Source organism: Zosterops lateralis, assembly GCF_965231275.1.
Source record: "Zosterops lateralis genome assembly, chromosome: 9".
Classification (NCBI taxonomy): Eukaryota; Metazoa; Chordata; class Aves; order Passeriformes; family Zosteropidae; genus Zosterops; species Zosterops lateralis.
Window position 1 is genome coordinate 23,647,799 of NC_139769.1, and position 17,997 is coordinate 23,665,795.

General features: G+C 44.8%; 2 protein-coding genes across 5 annotated transcripts in view; one reads left to right on the forward strand and one right to left on the reverse strand.

The window, feature by feature from the left end:
• The window catches only part of CDC73 (cell division cycle 73), a 102,581-nt gene extending 95,008 nt beyond the window's left edge, over positions 1 to 7,573 (reverse strand). Inside the window, exons 1-3 of the mRNA XM_083867191.1 lie at positions 7,369 to 7,573; positions 1,744 to 1,849; positions 668 to 737 (exon numbers count right to left, since the gene is read on the reverse strand). Coding sequence (XP_083723317.1) covers positions 668 to 737; positions 1,744 to 1,849; positions 7,369 to 7,499 — 307 coding nt within the window. The 5' untranslated portion in view covers positions 7,500 to 7,573. The remainder of the gene's footprint in view (positions 1 to 667; positions 738 to 1,743; positions 1,850 to 7,368) is intronic.
• Positions 7,574 to 12,096: 4,523 nt separating this feature from the next.
• GLRX2 (glutaredoxin 2) lies at positions 12,097 to 17,920 on the forward strand. 4 transcript variants are annotated; one of them, XM_083867500.1, is made up of 4 exons: positions 12,097 to 12,161; positions 12,947 to 13,013; positions 13,827 to 14,010; positions 14,542 to 17,920. In XM_083867500.1, the coding sequence occupies exons 2-4, from the start codon at positions 12,988 to 12,990 to the stop codon at positions 14,659 to 14,661; spliced, it is 330 nt and encodes a 109-aa protein (XP_083723626.1). In that variant the 5' UTR covers positions 12,097 to 12,161; positions 12,947 to 12,987; the 3' UTR covers positions 14,662 to 17,920. The 4 variants fall into 4 exon arrangements, with proteins under 4 accessions (XP_083723626.1, XP_083723624.1, XP_083723627.1 ...); XM_083867498.1 differs by having other exon boundaries at positions 12,103 to 12,161; positions 13,834 to 14,010; XM_083867501.1 differs by lacking the exon at positions 12,097 to 12,161 and adding an exon at positions 12,240 to 12,533.
• Positions 17,921 to 17,997: the final 77 nt, after the last annotated feature.

A 17,997-nucleotide genomic window follows, 5' to 3' on the forward strand; every position in this document is an offset into this window, starting at 1 on the left:
GACCTACTGGCTTGTCTAGGTTATTTTTAAAAAAGACAACCTGCTGATCCCTTTAAAAATAAATATATATAAAGTGATTTTACTCATCACATTACAAAAATAACCTCATACTCCAGGATATTTAAAATTTGAAGACCACCTACGAAACAGAGCATCTTACAAAGGTGATATTTCTGTTTTTCTCAGAGAAACCTCTTCTCTCCGACTATTGGTAACAAAAAATTCAAGATGATGAAATGCTAGGAAAATCTGTCAGACTGATAAAGCAGTGATTTAATATATTTTATTAAACTGAAGATTTCCTCCCACACATTTCTAGCATTTAAGATCAATGTACTACTTCAAGCTTCCCATAGTCTACAGTAGGAAAAAACAGATGCTGAGCATTCTAACACATAATTATTAGCCAAAGCAGGCCTACAGTAATAATAATGTTCACCTCTAAACATGCATGTAGAAATGCAGCTCCTATCTAAGCAAAAGTTATTTTAAGAACACAATCAAAAACGCAAGAAATAATAACTTGGTTTGAGAAGTTTCAGCACATTCAGTTAAGATGCAAACTGCCTGTTGTTATCCAATCTTCCCCTCCAAGCCCTCACTTGTGCCATGAATATGAAGCAGTAAATAGTACTGCATGTGCAAGTCAAAAGAACACATCACTCACATGTTTCCCCATTTAGGTAGGCAAGCAAGTCTTTCCTATCAGGTCTTCTCACAACAGGAATGTTTTCAGTCTGAAAAGACAGCAGATGTGACATTAAACTAGTCTTCCCTCACAGAGACTTGCTGAAGATTTTTCACTTTTACTGAAAACTACTCATTCATACAAAGACATGACCACACATCCTGCCACCCAAGGAAGCTGAACTATCAAGCCTAAAGTGCAAGCACATCCTAGAGGATGTTCAGCTACACAAAATTAAACATACAACCTGCTACAAATCTGAAAGAGAGGGCAGCCTTTTTCCTCCTTCCCTTGAAAATTGCAAATTAAGAACTGGCTTTTATCACACACACACTTCTCTGCCAGGAGTCTGTGTTGATACATAGAAATCAAGTATCTCAGTTGTGTTGTTGTGACACGGCACTGCTGTCTCAGATAACAATGAAGCACAAGAAAGATGAAGAGTGGCCTGGTAGAAAGCAGTCAAATGGAAATCAAAAGGACTTTTTCAAAATTTCTGTACCTTTATTTGTAGGGCTCAACCAGTAATTTTTTTAACTGGATGCTTACTTGCAAGTCCACTCCAAAACTGTTCTGCTTTTCTCCATTCTGTAGATCCCTGCCATCTAAGGCACTAAAGGATCATCTAGACTGGGATCACTCCACACCACAGATGGACAAAAGTACTCTTGAAATACTTTAGTGCTGGAAACAACTATATCCATAGAATATATAGTATATCCAACTATATCCATATAATATTAACATAAATGCTGCCATTACTGTTAATAATTGGTTGACAAACTCTTGCTGTGAACATAATTTGGTGGTTTGAAGGGATAATCTGTTAGGAAGTGAATTGCCAAGAAAAACACTCCACCCTGACAGGACCTGTCATCTGATCCTCCTGCAGAGGTGATTGTTTTTAAACACACACTCACACACTTTGCTGCGTATCGTTCTCACTTTTTCCAGCCAAATCCATACACTCAAGTGCTATTATCATTCCCTTGAAAATAGCCACACACATGTTCATTATCACAAGACAAAAATCACATTTTGTATGGTCTACTTACTGCAGCACGCCGGACATACACAGGATGGGAAAGGTGCACATTATTGAGCAGGAACAAGATAGAATCCAAAGTGTAGTATTCCCTGGGCTGGCCCTCCTTCCCTGTCCTGTAACACAGGAAAAGATTGTAACATTTAACTTCTCCATCTCTGTCTCAAGCACGTCCTCTTTAAGAAAAGGTCTCTTTTCCTTCCTGATGACAGTTTAAAAAGCAAGCAGTTATATTATTAGCGAGCTCTCAATTGTGCTAAAAAATACAAGTGAGAGAGATGAGTTCTTGCAGCCTCGTTACTGAATGAATCATTAAAAGAAAAAAAAAAAAAAAACCTTCCCAAAATAATCCAAAATAAAAGCTGGATGTGTTGTAAAATAAACAAGCAGGACTTGGGAAATCATAAGTACACATTTCCCCTCATTCACACTATTTATTCTGGTTATCAAAGGAACTGTCTATCCTGTGTGAGACAGCCAGAAAAACAGAACTGGGCTGCAAAGAAAATAAAGTATTACATCATGTTCAGGTACAGCAGGCCAGAATTTGCAGCACTAGAGAAAGCACAGTGAGAATCTGGGATATATATATTCCATAAAGTCTAGGGAGAAAAGGGTTCAAAATGGTGCCGAAAGATCAAAATAAGGAGTGACTACAAACTAATTGCACACAAAACCAGCAAAACCCTGAAGAATACAAAATCACAGTGAGCTCCCACACTGGAATCAGACCACACCAGAGCAACACAACAGCATCAAGTTCAATCTCAGCTTTCAAACCGCTTGCTTCAAAGATACAGCCTTTAAGTCTAAAACAGAACTTGTTCTGTGCAACTATTCACAAAAAAAAAAAAAAAAAAAAAAAAAAAAAAAAAAAAAAAAAAAAAAAAGCCAAATAAGTAAGTCCCTGGCTCAGCCTGGCTCCATGTACCTTGAACATAATTCCTCCCATCACACACTGATCCATTATGCTGTTACTATAAGACTTTGTAGGGGAAGCAATGCTTGTCCTTCTTTCAGAGAACCTGACTCCCTAAACACTCCACCTGCTCTCTCTGAGAAACACACCTGGCAGTCAGGAGAACAGCAAGAGCAGCAATTGCACTGCCCACCCTCACTCTGGGACATGTCAAACCCCAGCTCCAGGCAGGACAGGGCTCCTCCACATAGCCCAGTCCCTGTCCCTGACCAGCCTGAGGAGGAGAAGCCACCACAAAACCAGCCCAAAGCTATAAATTGAACACTGGTAGAGAATTTTCAACAAACAAGAGATTTCAGGAAGAAACCCTTTCATTAAAAGAGTTTTCCCTCTAAGTACAGTGGCTTTACTCATGGCTCATCATCAGCACCAAAACACACACCGCAGAAGTGCCAGCCTCACTGGGGGAAGGGAGAGGGAATAATACTCAGTCACAACTTGATGGAGCTTGAAAGAGCCACACAAAAATCTACTAAACCAACAGAAGTGTGTTTTCTCAGTACTGTGGATTTAATGCCACCTAATGCTTTGCTTGTCATTACTTTTCTGAAATTAGCTAAGAGTGCCCAATAACCTGTTCAGAACTTATTATCAGCAGTAAAGTTCAAAACCTCACCTACACAATGATGCCTGAGAAAACCAATGTAAGAATAACAACCAGAGAAAAGGGATTCAGAATTCCAGAACTGTAGAATAAAGGGAATAAAGGGTCTCTCTTGCCACTGTCCTTTCCTTCTCAAAACTTGCTGTGTATCGGGTGGAGGGTGCCTGTACTTTTTGTTGCGGCAGAGGAAAGGGAGGAGACACAGGATCTTTCTTTCAACTGCTTAGAAGCCAAAACTTGGCTTTATAACTACAGGCAGCCACCAGAGCTGGGTACCTCACAAAGGCACTGTCTGACCAAGCAGCAAAGCAGCAAGCATCTCTGATAAGGTGGTATCTAAATATACTGGAAGCATGAGCAGAAACAAAAGCTTCCTCCACACGGGCTTGGCTCCGAAGCAAAGCCGTGATGTCACAGGGTGCAGTTGTCAGTTCATTTTAAAACAAACACTTTACATTGTCTTAGTTCAGAATAACTCATTATTTCTTTGAAGTGGGCCATATGCACTGAGCATGAGAGAAAAGTCCAGCTGGCCATCTACTTAAGCTTTAACAATATTTAGCAATAAATGACAAAATATAAAAACAAACAAACCATCATCTATGAATTGAAAACATACAGTATTACAAAGACACAGGCATTGCCAAAGCTTAGCAGGGCACAGCTGGTACTTCACCACTTCAACCACACACACAAAAACTCCCCGTACTCATTACGGCTCCAAGAGGATGTTTTATTACAAGGACAAGGTATTGCACATTAATTGGAAATCATCAGACAGACAAGCATTGCACACAAGGAGAGAAACCTAAGCCTAAACTGACATTTCAACATCTGTGTGTGCTCCTGCTAAATAAACAGAGAACTAAAACCAGGCAGATCTGAGGGGAGCTTGCCTCATTCAATTTGCAAACATCCAAAGTAGAAATAGAAACTGATTCTGTTATTTCCCATATTCAGTTATGGCATCAATTACTTAAGAAAACATCAGAATCTTAGGCGGCAGACCTCAACAAACAGTGACAAGCATTAAAACAAAAATATAAGGAAGAGTTGCATGTCTTACAAAATAAACTCCAGCTTAAAACGGAGAAAATGTTTATATAATAGGAGAGAGTAAATTTCACCTGCTCATTTTTAACACCAGAAACTTACTTCTTTCTCATCCATTCACCTTCCACCTGCAGGTACCATGAATTTATTAATTTTTAACAGCTTTATTTCCTCTTTCCTGATTCAAAGCCTGAAGTTTTACAGAGATACTAAGGACCTGTGTCTCATCCACAAAAGCAGAAAATCCACAAGCAAAAATCTTCAAAAACACAAGACAAAGCACACTGAGTATCACACAACTGACAATACCCAGGGTCAGCTGCTCACTGTCTAAAAACTCAGCTGCATATCCAAGCCCCTTGACTAGGCAAACAAAGCAATAAATTTCTCTGGTAGATTGATTCCTTCCTTTGGTTTTGAAACAGATTCATTAATCACTCCTCAGGGCCCATAGGTCAAAACACACAAACCATTTCACCTCAGACCACCTAGCCTTTTTCACACGCCAGCAGGAGCATTCTTATAATTATCTGGAAATTAAACTGGATTAAAGTTGCTTTCCCCCCCCCCCCCCTTTTTTTTTTTTTTTTTTTTTTTTTTTTTTTTTTCTTTTTTTTTTTTTTTTTTCTTTTTTTTCTTTTTTTTCCCTCCAGGTTACCTTTAACTTGGCTGGATTCCTCAGACCAATTCCCTGTCTGGGTGACACTTGTGCTAGCAGAGAGAGAAGGCAATGCAGGGCAGCACTGCTGACTCCTGCCAGCTAAGCTGCTCCAGGAGCCAGAGCTAAATGTCTCCTGGGACTACTTCTAATTCTAGCAGGGACAAATGCCACCGCTGCTCTTCAGCCTAGCATTACTCTCTTCAGGCTGGAGATGCAATTACAGCAGCCGTGCTGTGGACACCTAAAACAGAACTCAAGGTTTGTTCTGTGAAAGACTGAGCCACCAACACCTGCTCAGTGCAAGAGTAATTTGGATCCTGTCAAGTGACCTGAATATAAAAGGGTTTGAATCTTTAAAGTTTTTGAAAATGTCCCTCCTGAGTGTGGTAATTACCTAAATTAGCAGCTCCTAAAGTGTGGTGTTCAAGCTACTGAGCATGGCTTGCAGAACTGGTCTCATTTTTACAGTGTCTTCAATTTAAAGCTGAGACATGCAAAATGCCACAGTGGTTGACAAGAACTGCTGTGAACTGAGAGCAGCCTGATCCTGTCAAAAGTTCAGAAGCCACTGGTCTAAACCAAGATTGACTGACTCACCACAACCAAACCAAGGAACAAAACCCCTCAAAGTCCATCACACACCTGCCCCAGGAGGTGAGCACTGACAGCTCTGACCGGGAGCTGCTGCTGTTGTGCTCAGAGAATCCTCTCACCACCCACATCCTCCCTGACCAGGCAGATAAAGCTGCCTGGCTGTACATGGCAAAGTTTCCTCTCCAGCTGCTTTTAGGTAACAATTTCTGGGTCTAATCCAAGCTCTCCTGGGCAATAGGATAGGGCTGCCATATCAGTTTCTGGTTCCCTGCAGAAGGGCAAGGAAACTTGTCTGTCTACTTAACCACTGCTTGGGAAAAGCAACTTGTAGCAAGGAAACCACCACAAGTGTCACACACTGCCCAGCAAAAATACAGCCAAGACTTCCAGCTGCTTATCCAAATATTTTTCTTCCTCTTCAGTCTACATACCAGGATCCCCCCCTCAGCCAGGAAGCACAAATAACTCCAAAATTAGTTTCTGGAAGCTTGAGACAGGTAATGAGAAAGGGTGTTTCTAGTAATATATAAGGTACAAAGTAAAATCAGCTACAAAAAGTCCACCTACAACTGAAGATAAGCAAGGAGGCTTATTTCCTTTCTCTCTCTCAATCTAAGGCTCGTAATAGTCATATCATAATTATGAGAAGAAAACAAAAAAAACAATTCCTGGTCAGACTCAATTACAAGTTGGGGGTTTTTTGAGCAATCTGCAGGTACTTCTGCTTTTCCACAAAGGTTCACATGTCCTCTTTGATCAGTACCTGACCCTTAACAAGAAACACTTTTTCCCTTTTAAGTTTGAAAAAGATACATTGGAATCCTTCTAGTGAAGGCATTAAGAAGCAAGCAGCTGCTAAATTCTGAGGAAAGGCAAACGAAAAACTCCTTGGCAATGCCAGCAATCCATGCTATACCAGGAAACTCAACAGGCAAAACCCCTCATTTTCTATTTTCCTAAAACCAGGCATTTCATCTAATCCAATCATTTAAGCCACGCTCTCTACGTGTTTACTAAGATAAGAGCAAGTAGGAAGCAGCCTGCAGGAGGTGTGCCCAGGGAGAGGCCCCAGGCGGGGCAGAGCCCCTGCACGGCTCATGGCAGGGAGCGGCGGGCCGGACCGCGCTGCCGCTGCCTTTGCCTTTGCCCCGCGCATCAAAGCTCCGGGAGAGGAGGAGCAGCCCCGACACCGCCAGACAGCCGGATCGCAGCCTGCGCTGAGTGGGAACGGACCATCAGCATCACCGGCTGCAGCTCCTGGCCCTGCCCAGGACAGCCCAAGAATCCCCCCATGTGCTGAGAGCGCTGTCCGAACAACAACACAACGCGTCTTTTTCACCCAACACCCGGAAAAACTTGGGAGAAGCTGCCTCCTGCCATCTCACGGCATGAGTCTGCAGGACGCGGCCCCGCCGGGGGCACGGGCAGAGCGCCGGGAGCGGAGCACGGCCCGGCCGCGGCTCCCCCGGCCCCGGGCAGCACCGGGAACGTTCCCGAAGGGAGCGGGGAGCGCTCCGTGCCCGGCCGGGCTGCGGGGGACAGGGATCGCCCCCGGGACACCCGGGCCGGCTGTCGGGGCGCCGAGGCCCCGCGGGAGGCGGCACGGCCCGCCCGCCCCCGCCCGCCGCGCTCCCTGCCGGGCTCCGGGGGGGCCGAGCGCGGCGGAGCCCCGTCCCCGCCGCCCGGGAACAACTTCGGGGCAACTTCTCCCCCGCCCGCCCCTTCCCCCGCTCGCGTCGCTCACCCCCAGATGACATAGTTGGTCTTGACGTTCTTGGGCCATGAGAACTCTCCGAAGATCACCTCGTCGCCCTTGACCACGATCTCCTTCTTCTGCGTGTTGTACTGCCGCAGCACGCTCAGCACGTCCGCCATCTTCGCCCGGCCGCCACCGCTCCGGCCGCCGCCGCCCGCCGCAGGACCCCGCCGGCGCGCCCCGGGCTGCCCGCCGCGAACGCCTGAGCCAACGCCGCCGCCCCGCCCACTACGGGCCACGCCGGACGCGTTGCCATGGGAACGACGTGGGGCCGCCCCGGGAGGGGCGGGGTCGGTGGGGCGGGAGGTCACGCCCCCTTTGCCGTCATAGTGGCCACGCCCCTTCTGCCGCCCTCACGGCAGCCCGGGCTGGGCGGGGGATGCGGGCACAGCTTTCTTAGGCTTTATGTGAAAATAGAGCCTTCACACACAACCACTGCCCAAGTTTATCGGCGCTGCTTCTCTTCTCAGGAGCTTTGATACTCCCGGGTGCCCGCTGAGTCACGGCGCGGGGCTGCCCGCGCTCCCCGGGCGCGCTGGGGTGGTTTGGGTGAGGGGAACGGGGAGTTTGGTGGAGCCGAAGTTGTTTTAGGGGTGCTGGGGTGGAAATGAAAGTGCTAACGGAGTTTTACAGTGTGCTGGGAGAGATTTGTGGACGCTAAAGCACAACTAAAAAGGGTTTCGGGGGTATTGAGTTTTGAGGGTGGGTTGGGGGTGCTGGGATGGTTTATGGTGTACTAGGAGGGTGTTTAGTGACACTAAAGAGGTTCCAAAGGGTCCTGAGACGGGTTTGGGGTGTTAAGGAGGTTTTATGTCATTACTCCAGGCAGCATGTGGTTGGTATGGGCTGGGACAGCAGGGTCACAGGAATACCTCAGGAAAACAGTGCAAAAGGAGCAGAGGGAACAGCAGGAAGCAGTACCAGTGAAGGTTACGCTGGACATTATGAAAAGGTTCTTCACCCAGAGGGTGGTCAGGCTCCCTCAGGGCAGTGGTCATGGTCCCAGGCCTGCCAGAGCTCCAGAAGCTTTTGGCAATGATTTCAGACACACGGTGGGATTACTGGGATGTCCTGTGCAGGGACAGGAGTTCAGCTCAGAGATCCTTGTGGGTCCCTCCCAACCCAGGATATTCTGTGACTCATAGACACTGTGTGTGCATCTCACTCTGTGGGCTGGAGAGAAAATCTCCTGGATCCTGGATATAAAGCTGGGTAGGAAAAAAGATAGAAAAGTCTCTGCTTTATCGATCACAATAATGTCCTCTAATTCTGATACAAATAAGCCATCAAAAGACCGTAGCAAAAAAAAGGTTGCCTGTAAATCTAAAAAGGACAAACAGTAATACCATGGGGCACATCCTACATTTACCCTGCAGAATTTGGGATCTCAGAGCTCTGTTTGCTCACCTGAGCAAGTGCACAGCTGCAGCTGGCACATGCTCTTTCCATGCTCACTCCATGTTCCAGGTTAATTTCTTCTGCTCAAACACAAAAAAAAAAACCTGGGAGCACAGCATTCCCAGCAAACCAAACAGACTGGTACCCTCTAGGGAATACTGATTGCAGGATTTGAGGCCCCAAAGCAAGCTCTCATCGTGACTTATTCTAGCCTTTGATGTTCAGAATTTTCTTAACACTCTGCAACACTGGCAGAAAACATTTCATTTTAAATTTGCAAAAGGCAGAATTGGGTCACTTTTCTTCCTGTAAGTAACAGTGCTGAGGCTGACAAAACAGACTAAAAGCCAACAGCCTATAGAATTCCCTGTTTGAAGTGATATCCCCATTTGTGTCAGAACAACTCAGCATGCAGAGCACTACAAGTGTGTTTATAACATTTCAGATATGGTATTGAAATAGTCTAGCACACAAATATGTACTACAACACCCAGTGTCATGGTGAATTATACCAATCACTGCCAATATCTATTTGTCAATGGGTATAGAGTAATGTTGATGTGTTTAGAAGACAAAGGTTTATAATGAATAAACAATATCATTTCCTGAACTGGATTTGGAATTATTACTGGAGCTACAGCTCATGAAAATTGGAACAGGACTTGAAATGCTTCCAGCAGGCCAAGTCTCATTTCCAGGCCTCATCCAGAAGTCTCAGAGTATCCCCTAAACCAGGGCTACATCTTTAGAAACACATCCCATACAGCTCATGACTATAAGTAATACTTCTTTTCAGTGAGACACACAAGTTATAATGACACCAAAAAGCCCCTCATTTCAATTCTGCTGCTCAGGGAGCAGAGAATGGTGCAGGGCACAGTCAGCTGCATGCACGGTGGCAAAGAGATTTATTTTCAGGTTTCCAGAAAACATTGTGGTTCTGGTTTCCTCTTTCACTTAAGGCTGCCTTCACTGGGGAGAACCCTGAAAAAGCAAAGGAGTGTGTACATCAGCAGGGAGCAGCTGCCTGCACCCTCAGGAGCAGGATCCCTGTGGGAGGAGGGAACAAAGCAGGGAGCAGCAGGAGCAAGGTGGTCTCGCCCTGCTGACATCAATGCAGGTGTGAAACAAAGGATGGAGCAGCACAGAGGTGCTGTGCTCATGCTCTGGCTTGAACAGTGCAGGTAACAGGAACTGAGCCAAAGCAACGACCCAAACCATGATCCAGCCTTGTGTCAATAACCCCGATATGTGCTCGTGACTAAAATCAAACTCCACTTAAATGGGAAATGATGCCAGCTATAACTTCATCTTCTCCCATCATTCACTGGAAACAATATAAATACAGCTTTAGTGGGGAGGGAGGTCAGAGGAGACTCCATCTCTGTATCCTGGCACTGCAGAGGGCTCTACAGAACTCCTCCCCACAGGGACACCAACCGGGTAAGACTGCAGCGCTCAGCTCTACCGGGGGCTTGCTCGGGAAATTCGAACAGCCAGAGCCTGTGTGATCACACCCTTAGGGCTGCACTGGCATCTCCCAAATGAACGTGCTCGTGGCTGGCTGTGCTGTTCATATTCCCTGTGCTCACACACACCTCTGCACATGGGGTACTCCCCACCAGCACAGAACCACAATGGGCTGGGTGGGAAGGAACTCCAAAGGTCATCTCATTCCACACCAGCTCTGCATGTCTGCTGCCGAATTGGCCACGGCTCAGAAGCTAAACCCAGCTGTCCCAGCCCCTCTGATAGCTGAGGAGCAGCTGGAATGCCAGGGGGGTGATTTTCTGCCAAATTTAATGCAATAGATATAGTGGGTTTACTCTATATATGACACTTTCATTACAAGTTTTAACTGGGAGTTTACAAAATAGTTCCCACAGTTTGGTTTGGGGATCATAGTGACATCATTAACCAGCATTTGTATCATCGAATCAGGACTTTATATGAAACTATTTTCATGTGGCATGAGATACCTCAGAGTTTATCAGTTTTATCACAGGAGATTAGGCTATAAAATCATTATCTGAAATAGCAAGCAAGTTACGGTTCAGTAAAATGAAAGTATATGACATGGGTACAATGTTTCAATTGCATTTCCTCACTACTTTAACAGGTTATACTGGTGTTTTGTAGGAAAGCAAAATTAAGTTGCAAAACAACATTAGATAATTTTACATCACAGGTAAGATCATTTAAGATTAATCAACATCCAGAAAGACAATACAAAGATACATGAACACACATTCCTTTTTTACAGACACATTTGAGAGAAAAAAAAAACAAACAAAAACAGTACGAGTGCATTTCCTTGCAGCATTTTTTAAAACAGAGCTGAGCACAGAACAGTGACCCAGAGCACAATTTACCCTCTCAGCTAAGAGAGGGCAGAAATGTTTCTCCAGAAACACTTGTGCAGACCCCGAGGGGATGCCCAGAGGATATTCCACAGGAGGGCTCTGCCAAGGACAAGTGTTTGATTAGGCTCCACCAGCAAAGTGTGTGGGGGGGAAATAACAGAATACTGTTGAACAGCTTTTACTGGGCAGACTAAATAAAAAACCCCAACACTTCCACATAAAATAAAACCTCCACTTTTCCCCCGGGAGCCACTGAAAACATCCCCCAGGTTACAGGATCGCCAACCCCGCCGACCCTCCCCGGGCCCCGGGGATCCCTCAGCACAGTGACTGACCCCGCTGCCAACGCTCTGCTTCACAGCCCGGCTTGTGACCGAAGGGCTGCAAGGCACGACACAAACGTAAGGAAGGGCAGGTCACAGAAACGGGGACGGAGAGCATTTGAAGTGAGTTTTACACCGGACAAAGCAAAGGCAGCGCTGAAACCCCCGCAAATGGGAGGTCGGCCGGGCAGGAGGGCAAACCTCCTCAACTCCTCCGCGTCGGGAACGGCTCCGGGGCCTCGGGAACCCAGCCCGCTCTGCGCCTCTCCTGACCCTATCCCGGGGATCCATTCCCTCTGTACCCCTCTCCTGACCCTATCCCGGGGATCCATTCCCTCTGTACCCCTCTCCTGACCCTATCCCGGGGATCCATTCCCTCTGTACCCCTCTCCTGACCCTATCCCGGGGATCCATTCCCTCTGTACCGCTCTCCTGACCCTACCCCGGGAAACCCAGCCCTTTTCCATGCCTCTCCTAGCCCCATCCCGGGGCACGCTGCCCGCGTTCCGCCCCGGGCAGTCCCCGCACAGGCGCTCCCGGCGCACAGGCATCGCTGCGGGCAGCCCCGGGGGGCGGTGCGGGGCCCTGCCGGGCGCGGTGTGCCGGACCGCCGTGAGGACTGAGGGGAGCCCCGCCCCTTCCTGCTGGCGGCCATGGCCCTGCAGGGGGCGCTGCGCCGGGCGGCGCTGGGGGCGCGGTGAGCGGGGCCGGGGACCGGGGGCCGGGAATGGGAACGGGATCGGGAACGGGAACGGGGACGGGAATGGGAACGGGAATGGAGACGGGACACGGATAGAGACGGGGATAGGGACCGGGACTGCCATCGGGATCGGGACAGGGACCGGGATTAGAGTGGGAACCGGGACCCGGGACAAGGACAGGGACCGGGACCGGGTTTGGGACAGGGACCGGGACAAGGAGAGGGTCCGGAACCGGGTTCGGAACAGGGACCGCGACTCTGCGGGAGATTGGGATCGGGACCGGGACCGCGACTGGGATGAGGGTCGGGAGAGGGACCGGGATCGGGACCGGAACCGGAACAGGGATCGGGATCGGGAGAGTGACAGGGGTCGGGACCGGGATCGCGGCCGGGCTGGGGATGAGGACAGGGATGAGGATGAGGAGCGGGCTCGGGAGCGCGGCGGGGAGCGGGGCCGGGCGCGCTGTGCCGGCCGGCGGGCGGTGTCACATGGGGCGGTGTGTGTGTCCCTGTGTGTGCCGGTGTCACACGGGGCGGTGTGTGTGTCCCTGTGTGTGCCGGTGTCACACGGGGCGGTGTGTGTGTCCCTGTGTGTGCCGGTGTCACACGGGTGTCACGGCGGTGTCACACGGGGCGGTGTGTGTGTGGCGGTCCCCGGGCGGCTGCAGGTGTTCCGGCTCCAGTGAAACCCGCCTGGAGAAGGCGGTTCAATATCAAAACAAAACAAGGGCAACGTGGCGTTTCTTTGAAAGCTCGAATGTCTGACTATCGTTTGTTTTTAGTTGTAGGATGGGGAACACCCAGGCTGCTGTAGGAGTGTGTCATGATGCTGCTGCGAATCAAATACAGGTAGCATTATTTATGTTGTTTTTATTGATTTTCAGCATTTATAAAGGCCAGTTACTTCAAACCTTTTGTTACTTACACAAAGAAATACTGTAAATAGTTCTGCCTGTTGAACCTGTTCCTATGTTTATTATGGTTATCAAGCCACGATGGTTTGGTTGTTTTTTTTTTTTTTTTTTTTTTTTTTTTTTTTTTTTTTTTTTTTTTTTTTTTTTATCCAGTTTTGTTTATCCACAGCCCTGGAACCTGAACCTCTAGGCTGCACCCTTTTTATGGTTTTTTTTTTTTAAGACCTCTACTCAAATTCAGTGCTGCTGTGGACATTGGGCACAGAACCTTGTAAAATTACTGATATCAAGGAAATATTTTAGAGATTTTAATATTTTAAATATTAAATATTTATATTAAATATTTGGGTTTTTTATAAATTTACTGATAGTAAATGATAGCATGAAATCCCCTTGAATTTACAGTACAGTGATAAGGGTGTCTCTTCCACCCAGTGCTTTTGGTCACTGTGCTTGCTGCTGGCACATCCCAAGTGCCTTACAGGCAGGGAGAACTGTCCTAAACAATCCAGGGGGATGCAGGGAGTTGGGGAGGCTGCAGAGCAGAGTTGTTCCACACACTCACCATCCTTGTGCTCAGTTTGGAGCCAGGTGCAGGTCAAACCTGCCTTCAGAGGTGCCAGCAGAGATTTTCCTGTGTTTGCTCCTCTAACAGCAGGTTTTTAACTTGTGTGTGACTTTCATGACTGTTCAATAGTGTTCAAAGTGCACTGGCTTGAAGCTCCCTGACTTAAAACTTTCTTTTGAGCATGCAGGACATTATTTCACACAACTGTGTGGTGATTTTCTCTAAAACAAGATGCCCGTACTGCAAAATGGCAAAAAACCTATTTGAGGATTTGAATGTGAATTACAAAGCTGTGGAACTGGATGAAAATACAAATGGAAGGCAGTTCCAAGACATTCTGGAACAGATGACTGGTGGCAGAACAGTGAGTATATTCTCCTACACATAACAAGTAACAATGTGGGCTGCACACATCACTCTTGGGTTATATCCATAGCAAGTCCTTAATTGTTTTGAGACAGTTAAATTTAGGATACAAGCTCCTAAATTAAATTCTGCAGGAAGGTTCTGTCTCTTCTTCTAGAACCCCTCTGGCTGTCCCTCAGAGTTGATTTTTTCCATGCTACCACTGAAATAATTCAAGTATGAAAGCCGTTTTTCATTTGTATATTTAAATTATTGTGTTTAACACTTGTAATTTATTTTACATAGTCTCACTTGACTCAATTATTGGAATTCATTACAATCACCCACACAGTGACTTCATCCCACTTTTGAGGGGCACATGAAGTTTCCCATCTCTGTAAAGATTATGGAAAAGTATGAGTTGTACACTAGTATCATACACACCTCTAGAAGAATACAATAATTGTGTGCAATGGAGGCCAAATGGGCTTGCTTGAATTTTTACCTTTTATCCAAGAACTAACTAATGCAACTTTTGTTTTCTTGATAGGTCCCAAGAGTGTTTATCAATGGGACTTGTGTTGGAGGTGCAACAGATACTCAAAAGCTTCATGAGGAAGGCAAACTGCTTTCTTTAATTCAACAGTGTCAGGTGAAAGCAAATTACTGAGCAACCATGTCTTAGCTTTCTCTTCCTTTGTACAAACAGAATTTCAGATGAATTCAGAAGATCACAGACACACAGCAGGAGCTGCACTCAACCTCAAATCATTGCTTCTTGAGTTACAGATCACCCTGACAGACTTTATGGACTTGGTGAATTACTTTGTGTCCTTTCCCACAACCCAGATGGTCATTAGCAAACATTATGTAACTAAGTGAGACAGTGATGTCATTTCATGATTCCGTCCTGCCCCAGGGAAGTCCGGGCTCTGCAAAAAGAATCCTGTGGGTTTTGCTGCACATTCATTTGCTTTGTAGCTTTGTCTCAATAAAATGTCAATTCAATGGTTTCTTTAAGTATAATTCTCCTCTGTCAAACTGAAGCATAAAGCAAACCCAGTGTGTGGTCATACTGGTGTGTGCATGTCTGCCTCTCTTGTACTCCAGTGCCTGATCACACAGCTCCCAAATTGTGCATGCAATGGAACAGAAAAGGGAATAAAGACTCTGGCAGCTTCAGAGAGTGACAGCTTTCACCTTTACTCTGCACTGTGAGGTCTCAGTCTGTGCTGTCATTCAGGAATGTCCTTCCAGGGGCTGAGGCAGCTCGGGCACACTACAGTACAACCACTCCAACAACAGCATGGAACATAAGACCAAGTGAAGCAGATCTAATATGCATAGAGTTTATTTAGTACTTAAATTCTACAGTCAGAATGCAGTTTACTAGCCATTTTAACTTTCTGTTAAATGTCTAAAAGAAATGACTAAAATTCCATAGTTTCAGTACAATGCACATCCAAAGCCAGACCAGGCAATGCCAAGACTCTTGGTTATTTCAAAATTCATATGCAAGTAGAAAATTATATCCCATTTTTCAGTTAAAGGGACCATTACACAACTAAAGGCGCACATATTAGAATAAAAACATTGGTCAATGAATTTCTTTACTCACTTTTTGTGAATTAAGACTGCTGTTATTCCCACTGCTTTCAGCACTGCATGTACCTAAAACTACTTTTTCCCCCTCAAGGGAAGAAAACATCAATCTTTAATTCCAGCTAACTAGGATGGCAAGGGTATTCATTTAAACTTGACAGCTTCATTTTTGTGATGCAGGTTTGAACTAAGTTTAAACTGCATCATTTGTATAAAGTCTTTAGTATACAGTTGCCTGCATTGTGCATCTTTAATATGTAATCAGCTAATTCAACACACTGACCTTGTTTCATTTTTATTGCAGTTTACTGGTTGGTGCTAGGACAGAGTCATCGAGGTAAAGACACAGACGTGCATCTCTCTCTGAATTTACACTTAATAAACCAATTTATTTTGCACATACACTCATATAAGAATACCGAGTATTCTTTTTTTCTGTGCAGAATTCTTCAGCCAGTGATGTTTTTTACCAGAAGCTTAACAATTTTGTCCCCAAAGCTGATACACTCATCACTTAAAAATAATAACAATAGTGTGTAAAAGATTTTTTCAAAGACCTTTTCATTTTGTTCTCTGTTTAGAGGCTTGTTTTTTTAAGCAGTAGTCTAAAATAACCCTTTGAGTTCCAAGTTCTGGAAATCTCAGGGCATTGTCACTTAAGGCAAATTCTCTTGCAGCTGTTGGAACAAGCTGTGTGCCTGCAGATGCAAGTGAGTGCCCCACCATTAAACAGGAACTAGCTTAAGGCACCCAAAGGGTTAATTATGTTTCTTTTTAACCATATTAAGGCTCCCCATCCCAACAGTTTTTTCATAGTGTACAATTTCACAGAAAGTAGCAGCAAGACAGTGCCTTTGTTACTGGATGGTACAAAGCCATGTTATGCTTAAGTTAATTAAACATGATCTGGCAGTTAAAGTGTGGTTCTACTCTAGAGAAAAAGACAAAAAAAACCCCCAAAAACCAATCAAAATGAAGAACTTCAAGAATAGTGATTAAAAATTTCCTTTTTTCTTCCTAGCATTGTTTCCAGGACAAAAGCTGTTTATCTTAAAATATGCTTGTCCTAGGATCTAAATATTAAAATTTATCCACTGGAAGATGCAGATACCTGCTCATCCATCTCAAATCCCATGCTTCCAAGAAGCAGAAGCTGAAACAAACATTGAGTTATTTTATGAAGCACACAGAGCTGTGAATGTGCCCATGTGTTGCTTTTTAAATACAGAATTATTTTTAAAGAGTAGAACTGCACTTTTTCCAGGAGAATGAAAAGATATTTTATTTGTAACTAGTTGTGCTTAACTCTTAAGGTGGTAACATTAGGAAAACAGCTATTTTTATATTCATTATTTGTTAATGAAGCATTTGTATAAGTTCTCAACATACCACATATATATGCAAATATATATATATTTAAACTTAAATTGAGAATGCAGAAATAACTAAAGAAACCACACTTTACAGTATCAAAATCATAAATCCAGATATGCAAGCACACATAAAGACACCATACTTTCCTTCTGCTGAAATTACTTAATCTATTATGTTTTCCCTCAGAGCAGTATATGCATAAAACACTGTCCCGGTCAGTGTTTTACCTTTTCCCCAGAACTCCTGCTCAGCCATTTGTACACTCCACTGTGTCACAGTAAGATATGAAACCTCTACCATTCCAGCAAGAAAGCCACTAGAACAGCTGCCTACAGCATATCTGTGCACTGGAAACCACTGCAGACAGCAAAATAAACCTAGAAACTGGTACAATTTCATAGAAACTAAGGAAAAGGATTAAAAACAGAAGAAAGACAAATGATTCTTTACTTAGGTTTATTTCTATAGCCTATTCTTTGAAGACTTTTTCTCATCAATACTGTAAAGAAGCTGCCTGTTCATCCAGAATATTAATTTAAATATTTTCCAAATTCTGCATGACAGCAGCTTGATACTGTTTAAAAGAATGAAAAGTTTCAAATCACCAAACTAATTCTAGAAAAAAGCTTTACATTTGAAAAGCCAATTTGAAAAGCCAATTGTAAGAGGTAACTTTTTTCAAAAAAAGCCATTCACAGGCAGATGTTGGATTTTTGTAATAAATAAAGTATACTTTTCTTACTGATTTTTACACAGAGTTTTACCAAAAATCTGACAGATATAGCAAATTAGATGTTCTGTAAGAAATTTATATAATTAAAGAACAGAAAAAAAAATCATTATTAAAACCATTAAATAGTATGCCATCAGTTCTGGTGCAGGGACATAAGTGAGCACACTCAGTGACAGCAAGAAGGCAGAAGAACAGAGGCGAAAAAAAAAAAAAAAAAGAATGGATGAGAACTTGTGAAAAAAGATTCAAGTATAAGCCTGAGGTGACAAGATGGAAAAGGAGAAAAAAACCCCCAAC